Source organism: Andrographis paniculata, unplaced genomic scaffold, assembly GCF_009805555.1.
Source record: "Andrographis paniculata isolate CXL003 unplaced genomic scaffold, ASM980555v1 Contig75END, whole genome shotgun sequence".
Taxonomy (NCBI): Eukaryota; Viridiplantae; Streptophyta; class Magnoliopsida; order Lamiales; family Acanthaceae; genus Andrographis; species Andrographis paniculata.
Genome location: NW_026137612.1, coordinates 1,399,132 through 1,409,101, shown reverse-complemented (window position 1 = coordinate 1,409,101; position 9,970 = coordinate 1,399,132). Strand labels below are relative to the sequence as shown.

General features: G+C 32.5%; 1 protein-coding gene across 1 annotated transcript; it reads left to right on the top strand.

Annotated features, from left to right (window-relative positions):
- The first annotated feature begins 381 nt into the window (after window positions 1-381).
- On the top strand, window positions 382-1,918 carry LOC127266322 (profilin-2). The gene is made up of 3 exons (XM_051296533.1): window positions 382-730; window positions 1,207-1,344; window positions 1,569-1,918. Exons 1-3 carry the CDS (start codon window positions 602-604, stop codon window positions 1,701-1,703), a joined length of 402 nt encoding a protein of 133 aa, XP_051152490.1. The 5' UTR covers window positions 382-601; the 3' UTR covers window positions 1,704-1,918.
- The last annotated feature ends 8,052 nt before the right edge of the window (window positions 1,919-9,970 follow it).

The window sequence follows — 9,970 nt, the reverse complement described above, 5'->3', positions numbered from 1 at the left end:
TATCAGTACAATTACTAAATTAGGAAATAATATCTTTATTTTGAGATTTTCGAAAATAGAACCCTTCTTATGGGACAAAGGAAATATATTATTTTAAGCTGAATATTTGAAATTTTTTTTTTTATCTTTTTTTAATAAGTATTTGGATTTTTTTTTGATTTTTGTAAAAGAAATTATATTATTTATTATTATTTTTAAGAATTTAAAAAATTAATGTTGACAGAACATAGCGATTCTAATGAATGATATTAATTTAAATTTAAAATGACACTAATAAGCCATCCTATTACGTTAATTATGCAAATTAAAATATAGTAATAAGGAAATGTATGGATTCAAACAAACAAATGGATGTCAAAACGCAGGAAATTCGGTGAACATTGTTCCTCCATAAATGGCGGAGGCTTAAGGGGACGCCATTGGAAGCCGATGGAGACCAGCTCTGGATCCTCCGTCCATTCAGTGCCTTCCTCTCTCTGCTTCAAATACTCCTCCATCTCACCGCATCTCCCATTGCATCGCGCACTATTGCCATTGCTATTCTCTGTTGTAGTTTTTCTGTTTCCATTTTTTGTTCGTCCGTCGCAGTTTCCGATCCACAATGTCGTGGCAGACGTACGTCGACGATCATTTGATGTGCGACATCGACGGCACCGGCCACCAACTCGGCGCCGCAGCTATTCTCGGCCACGACGGCGTCGTCTGGGCGAAGAGCGCCGCATTTCCTGACGTCCGTACCTTTTTTTATATTACGCAGTTGCGAATCTCTGATGAAGATTTTGTTTATTATTTTCTGTTTTACGATTGAAAACCTAATTTCGTGTTGCTCTGAATCACTGGATCTGAACTCTGAAGTTCAGCTTTCGATTGAGTGTTATCTATATCGATTCTTATCTGCTTAGAACAATTCCATAGGTTTTTGCCGTTTCCCCTAAATTGCTGTTGAATTCCCCAATTTCTAATCTGCTTAATATCCAGGAATAATTCTAACAACATTGCTTCTGTTTTTGTTGATACAATTGTGAATCTGTAGACCTGAGAAATTTATCTGATTTGATTGATAAGCAGCAAGTCAGTTCTTAAGCATGATTTCGTGTTCGAGCAAATCATTAGCCATCACATTCCACATCTGCATTTTTTTCCACACATAGTTTGCAATTTGTGTTCACAATGTGCATCTTTAATCCAATTCTATTACATTTGCAGCTCAAACCAGATGAAATCAACGGTATACTGACTGATTTCAACGAGCCAGGACATCTCGCCCCAACCGGTCTGTTCTTCGGCGGCGCAAAATACATGGTGATCCAAGGCGAACCAGGCGCCGTCATCCGTGGAAAGAAGGTATACATAAATATTTAACCCCCCCAAAAGCTTGTGTGAAAATTACATTTACAACTCATACAATGTAGATAGATTATTACCAAAGTTATTGATCGAATCTTGCTGGTTTTGATCTTCCTAATTTGATCAAGAACACTCTCTTATCATTGTAGCGAACCTCCCATAAGTTAGATGAGTGCTAAAACATTCCACAAAACTTTATTTACGAGTTTGAATTTTGGCAGGGGTCGGGAGGGATAACCATCAAGAAGACGGGGCAAGCGCTAGTTTTTGGTGTGTATGAGGAGCCGGTGACGCCGGGACAATGCAACATGGTTGTGGAGAGGCTGGCGGATTATCTGATCGACCAGGGGATGTAGGGCGATTTGTCTTGTCGAGGAAAAGCTTATGGGCAGGGGAGTTTAGTGATATGATATGTGTATTTGCATTTGGTGTTTTAGCTATAGCTAGGATTCGAAAAAGGTATGAAATTAGGACAAATAATTGAGCACCCTTTGTTGGTGATTTTGGAATTCAGACACAAAACTATGTTACTTCTACTTATATCATAGATGCTTACATATATCTTAATACATATTTATTTGTTCCTAGTTTTCTCTTGTAACTGTTTTATGAATTTGATTCCTCAGCTTGTCTTCGGCATGTTTTTTTCTTAATTGTTGCAAAGAACATTTTGATCTTTATTTTATTAATCATTACATATATAATCCGTACAGTCCGCTTAACATGTCCATATTGTCATTTTTTTTTGACATATTTTAATCTTAATTTATAATTATTTATCCTTATTATACTTATTATATATTCTTGATTATTTACTAATTATACTTATTTTAAATTAACATGTTTACAGTAACCTGGACATGAGAACGGATATGTACGCATATATAATGTGTATGTATATGTGCATGTATGCATATATATATATATATATATACACACACGGTGGTAAGGCAATTTCCTTCCAATTTTATTTCTCATCATTTTCATGGAAATTACTACTGCTACAATAAAGATATCAAGCCGAAATTTTGATTACAATACAAGCCCCCTTTGTCGGAAAATTGGAGAAAAAAATTATAAAAAACAATGAATTTTTGAATGAGAATTATTTTTAATTTTTTCCACTCCAATTTGAACAGTATAATTACTTTGGATAATTAACAATAAAGACCTATCATAAAACTATTTCCAATGATATTTATTTTGTAAGAGATGTTCAATATTTTTTCATGAAAATGACAAATTGAGTATTCTCTAACACCCCTCCTTAATTTGTAAATTTCAAGCCTTTTTTTATCTCCTTGAATTTCTTTGCAAACCTGACTTTGGTAAGGAAATCCATAGACTGCTTGATAGTTAGAAATCGCATGCGTTTTATATTCATATCATATGCGATATTTGGATGATTTTGATTGGATTCTACCTAATTTATATGCGAATTGTTTATTTGCTGTGTGCAGAGGGCAAATATTAAATTTGACATAATTGACAGAAAAAAGAAAATAAAATTAATTAAAGGCCCAAAAGCCCATTTGCAAAATAATTAGGGCAAACATTAAATAAAATGAGGGATCACACGTTTCAAAAGAAGATAACGGCTAGGACAAAAAAAAACGCACAGGAGCGCGCAGGAGCAAATCGACAGAGAAGATTCCCCCTCCCGCTATGACTTTATCTTTCTCTTTTGTTCTTTGTTATTTGATTATGGAGTAGATACTTTTCTGGTTTGAGGGGTGATAATGTTTTGGTTCTTTTGTTTTGGAGATTCTTGATTTTCTTTATAAAAGTTCTTTTTTATTATCAATATTTGTCTAATTCTGAGAATAGCGTTTGTGATGTTAGATTGATTGAATATTTAGGTACCGATATTTAAATTAGTTTGATAATCTAAAGTCAATTTAGGTAGGATATCCGTAATTGTGTTCGCACTTGAATAGGTGACAACCGGGTTGAATAGTTCCTTCCCGGGGATTAGACAATCAAATCTAATTGCTCCTCTTAGGTAGTAATTATTTTGAATTGGGTTTTTCTAGATTACAATGCGGTTAGGCAATATTCTTATGGGCGCACCTAGGTTTGTTTGCTTAACTATGGGTAGTTAACGGTCGTACCTTAATTACCTACACTGTAAGGAAAAATTGGTTGTCAGAGCTTGTTGATAACTATAACCAATTTATTGATACTTTAATAAGAATTAATTTTATTGAATTAATGATAAAACACAAGTGCCATAACTGCATCATCCCTTGAGCCAGACATCCCCTTGATAGTCAGTTCCCCTTAATTTAATTGCTTTGTTATTTTATTTTCATTAGATACTAAAAGAAAATTCCCTCTTTATTTACTGCATTAGAACACGAAAGAGTGAATCACACAATCCATGTTGAGACGATCCCTTCCCCTATATTACATTAAATTGTGATCACGGAGTAGGTGAAATATTTGATTGATCGCGCGACAAGTCACTGCTCTTTAGTGCTAAAAAATGTTAGAAAAATATTTTCTATATCTAAATATAGACGAATAATGTATGATTATATTAGCTATTTTGATTGACTTAGATTACATAATCTAATTATAGAAATAATCAATAATTTATTTGATTGACTTAGATTATGAGATTTGATTATAGAAACAATCAATTATTTATTTGATTAACTTAAATTAGGTGATCTAATTATGAAATAAATCAATTACTACCTTATTGATATATGATAAATTGAGCAGATACCAAATAGCTAATCAATTAGGTGATTATGGGCGGCCTATTGATCACTATATAAAAGACATTCGGTTATGGTCCCCAATACACCAAATCAATCATTGTTCTCTATTCTCCCTATCGGAATTGACTACGAATGACTCATTAGGCGATTTAGTTGAGGAGTGCCATAATACCAACTGTTCGAGTTCTCAATTCCGCATTAAGGAACTCGATAGATCCAAGTATGTTAATAATGTGGTTTTTATCATATAAATCGCTATAGGATATATGGTTTGAAGATATGTCGATTGCATTATTAATGAAATTTTCCATCAACAAATTCCACCATGATTTTTTCCTTGTTCACCATGTCGCGAATAAAGTGACAACGTAGCTCGATGTGCTTCATTCTAGAATGAAACACAAGATTCTTGGTCATAGCAATCGCTGACTTATTGTCACAATTAATAATAAGTGGCCCTTTTTGAGTTTGATGAAGATCAACAAACAACCTTCTCAACCAGACAGCTTCGCACGTAGCTCCGTTACCGAAATACATTCCGCTTCAAATGATGATGCCACTGATTTTTGCTTCTTGGAACTACATGATATCACATAAGAACCAATGCAAAATATGTCACCGGGGGTAATTTTTTATCATCTGACTAACCTGCTGACCACTATCATTGAAACCGACCAAATTGAAATTATTTCCTTTACCATATTTGATTCATATTTGCTTGCTTCCTTGAGGATATCTCAGTACTCTTTTCGAAGCTGCAAAGTGTCTTTCACTTGGGTCGCTCATAAACCTTGAGATTATGCCAACCACATGCACAATATCTAGACTTGTGTTTGAAAGATAAATCAGAGAACCAAAGAGAGTTCTAAATATTGTACTGCCACTTTTCTTGTACTATCATCAATTATAAATTTTTTGCTTCTAAATTTTGTACTAGCCACCTTCCTTGCACCATCATCAATTACAAATTTTTCATTCGCCTTGGGAGTAGAGACTGGATTGCAATTCTCTATGTGAAACCTCTTTGAAAGATCTTCAGTATATTTTTCTTGAGAAATGAAAACTTCACCATTTTATTGCTTTACTTGAATCTGAAAGAAGTGTTTCATTAATTCCAAATCTTTCGTTTTCAAAATCTTTAGGGTGTGTTTGTTTGTGGGTTTTAGTTTTTGGATTTGGATTTTTTAATAATAAAAAGTTGAATTTGAATAGTTGTTTGATGTGATATAAATAAAAGTTGATGTGATGTTTTGAATGTAAAATAAATTTGCAGTGGAATATAAAAAAATACAAATAATAGTTTGATTTGATACTTTTAGAGGGAAAAAAGAATTTGCATAGTAAAAATATTTGGTAAAATCCACAAAAGAACACAAAATTAGTGTTTTGCTTGAAGGATTCAACTGTTGATGTCGATGTTCCAATGTAGATGGGATCATCGACATAAATGCAAACGATTAAAAAATCATTGCCTTCTCTTTTCACATAAAGAGACAGATCATTTGGGCTTTGCTTAAGTCCTTACCTGAAAAACAATGAATTTTATTGTCCTAGGCTCTTGGAGCTTGCTTTAATCCGTAAAGCGCTTTCCGAAGATGATAGACTTTGTCCTCCTTATCTCTCACCTTGAATCCAAGAGGCTGCTCAACGTACACTTCTTCTTCAAGATCTTCATTGAGGAATGCTAATTTTACATCCTATTGATATACTTGAAGTTTGAGCTGGGCAGCAAATGAGAGGATGACTCGAATGGTTTCCATTCTTACCACAGGTGCGAATATTTCGGTAAAGCTTGTCCTGGGTTGCTACGAATAGAATTTTGCTACAAGTCTCGCTTTACGTTTTTGGAAGCTTTCGTCTTTGTTGAACTTTGTTTGATAAATTCACTTCATTCCAACAACATCTTTGTGCTTTGGATGATCCATCAATTCTCGTGTTTCATTTTTTTCCAATCATGTTGATTTCTTCTTTCACCGCTTTCCTCCATACATCCTCATTGATTGCATCTTCATAACTTTTAGGGTCACCACAGAAAAATACAACATCACAATTCTCATAAACATCTTATAATGAACGAGATTTTAGTACCGGAGAATCGGGATTGAAACTGGAATTAATTATGCCTTGTTCCCTTAGTATCGGTTTTTGCTCGTCAATTGCTGCTGGCTCCTCAAAAAATTCTCCCATGTTGGAAGGTTGTGATGTATTCACCATCCAATTCTATGTTGTCATTTCGTAAAAAATTATATCTCTAGAGACAAAAGCTTCCGGTTGCAGGACTGTAAAGGCGAAACACTTTTGATTTATCATTGTACCCAATAAATATAGGTTTTTTTTTTTTTTTCACTTTTCTTATCAAACTTATCTTTTTTTTTTTTGGTAGGAATGTGCGAGTAGGCAATGCTACCACAAATCCTGATATGATCCATGGCCGGTTTCTTTCTATGCCACGCTTCGAAAGGGGTTCAATCTTGGACTGCTTTTTTTGGGCAACGATTCAGGATATATACTGCCGTATGAATAGCTTTAGCCCAAAAAATTTTGGGTAGCCTTTTCCTTATCAACATACTTATTTCTATTTCCACAATCGTCTGATTTATTCTCTCGGCGACACAATTTTGTTGCAGGCTTCTTCAAATAGTGAGTTGCCTTTGAATTCCTTTATCCTTGCAGTAGTTCATAATGGTGTATAGATGAACTCACCACCATGGTCTATTCGAAGATTTTTTATTTTACGGCCACTCTGATTTTTCACAAGTGCTCTAAACTTGATGAATGAAGGAAAAACTTCGAATTATGCTTCAAGAGAGTAGTAGACCCACATAATTTTCCTACAGTCATCAATAAATAAAATGAAGTACCTCTTATTTCCAAGAGAATCAATTCTCGAAGGTCCCTCGATATCCACGTGCAGAAAGTAGACCCATATCATTTTGCACTATTCACAAATTTTAGCTTTCGTATCAACTTTTGAAAGTCCAACAACCATACCCTTTTTCTTGAGAAGGTGCAACCTTTTGCTAAATACATACTCATATCTCAAGTGCCATAATTAAGATCGATCAATGTTTTCTCCTTGATAAGTCATTTCTACACTGGGCAATATCATTAAGGGAAACGCTCTATTAGAACACATCTAGATAGAATCAATGGTGTTATTTCTTCTCTTGTCAATAATTTTTTGCACATTTGATCATCAAATTATAGCAAATATCCTTTCTGCAGTAGTTGGCCGATGCTCAATAAATTTCTTGTCAAGTTTGATACTTAGAGAACATTTAAAATGAATTTTTGAGCTGCTCATTAGGTTTGCACTGCGACATGTTTCTATCCTTCTTTTTTGTGCATTCACCCATCACCAAGTTTAACTTCATAAGTGGCACTTTGGTCAAGTTCGACAAAAATGCTCTTGTCTCCCATCATGTGGCTGCTACGTCCGCTATCAACATACCAGACCTTTTGTGATTGTTGTTGGCTGGACATGCAAGAGAACAATTTTTCTCCTTCCTCATTTGTGAAATTTGCATCCTCCTTGTATGGTTGTACCTTGTACCAACAATCCCATGAAGAGTGATTCGCATTTCGGCATTTCTTGGATTTGAGCTAGCAATCCTTCGTGTCATAATTTGTCTTTTTGCAAATTTTTTAGCAAGTTTCAAATTTTTTTAGACATGTGTGGGATATTGATTACGATTTTTGTAATATTGACAATTTTGTCTTACCACTATTTTGAAAGAATCATATGTGCTGTATATTTAATTGAAAGATTGAAAGTTGTATTGTGTTTCTGATGAAACTTGAAACTACATTCTCTATATTTATACACCATTTTATCTAATTCCTAAAAAGTTGTCAAATTAAATGGCGGAATTGGTGGGAATGCAGCGACATTTCAGTGGTAGCAAACATCGAAAGAAAAATACACCCGTTAAGAACTTGAAAGAAATAATTAAAGCGGTAGATGGAGCCATTGTGCCAAGAGGATATCTGGAACGCATATCTCATTGGAGTTTCATCTGCACGCAGAGGATAGTCCAAGTCTGCATACAACATTGATGCAATTCACTTGCTTGAATTAACGATAAATGCTTTCTCGTATTGTTAAACATAATATTGCCAGGTTCTTTCTCAATGAAAGCCAAGAGAATATCTCAAGTCCATAAATCTATAGATTTCACTTAACTCTCATCTCTTGAGCTTTTTTTTTTTTTATTTTTTTTTATTTTATTTTTTCATTTCAGGCATGTTATAGTGAATTAAATGATACTTCAAAATATTATTTCTATCTAATCATCTTAGGTATTGTATTTAAACTTTTCAAAATTTATTTGGAAACCTTTATGTAATTAATGGGATGAAATTCTCCTATCTTGATTATTAATAGTATTTATTATTGTTTATTTGCAATTTGAATCATACGTATGATCTTTTTAGTAGTGTGAAGTCATTTGATCTTTTTTACTATTTTTGTGGTCAATGAATATTTCAAGAAATCAAAGTAATTTGGTACTTGTTCAAAGTGATGTTATTTATTTTTTTTTGATATTTTTATTAAATTTTTATATTCTTTCTACTAGTTTTGAAAATGCCTAATTCTAAATATGTCCAATAACTAATTGTTTTTTTTAATTATTATTTTTACACAAATAAGTTTCATTATCCATAAATAAATTATTTTTAATAAGAAAAAAGTATAATTAGTACTCTCATCATAACCATATATATATTATACGGCGCACGTAAAGCATGCTAGCCAAGCACATGTATATATATAAATCTTCTAAGAATTATGTATGTCATGGCACTTTAAACATGATTGAACTATTTTTTTTTAATCAATAATTTAACAGTTCCAAACTGCATCTAGTGAATGAATAAATCACTCTAAGGGTGTGTTTGTTCGGGGATTGGATTATATTTTTACTATTCATCAAACTTTTTTTCTCAAAAATATCAAATCAAACACTTATTTTTCATTTTTTATATTATACTAAAAAATCAATTTTACTTTTAAAACATCAATGACTTACCATTTCATATAATGAAGGCCTGTAATTCTTAATTGTCTTTGTTAAGACAATTGTTCAAGAAATTTTTTTATATCTTAATATGTAATGCTAATATCCAAATATGAACTACATATTTAAATATAATAATATATTATTAATTTATTATTTCTATTTAATGTGTTGTTGTAATTGAAAATATATAATAATTAGATAATAAAAATACAATAATAATTAATTTATTCGAACTTGAGATCGGGTGTGTTGCATAGAAGGGGATTGCATCACGCAACTCGTCCATGTTCGCACATATGAATCTTGTGACTAATGCGGCGCAATGTCTTCCTTGCTAACCAATAATTTAGATAGTTTATATATGATATTATATATATATATATATACACTAATTTATATTAAATTATATAATCTCTATAAAAAATTTAAAAGAAAATAAATAAATTATATTCTATTTCATTACTCAACGTGATGAAATATAATAAATAACATCTAATTAAAATTAATAGAATTTGAATATATAAATTATATTTCCTATAAAGCCAAATAAAAATATATTTAGTTTTGAATTGCATCATTTTAGGAATAATAAATATTACGAATTAAATTTTAATTAAATCTATTTATCCATACATAAACCTAAGTTCAAATATATTTAAATTGCACAAAAACATCTTATAGAAAAATATAGTGGACACTCCCATTTACTTTTATTCACAATCACATCTACTCACCCACCTATTTTAGAAAACTCACTTGTCAAATTGCGCTACTGCAAAATATCTCTGTTGTCAGACCACCTTGCTCCTCCCGCCGGAGAATCTTGTTGTCATCATTGGATCCATCATTGACACCGCCAGAACGACCACCGTTTGC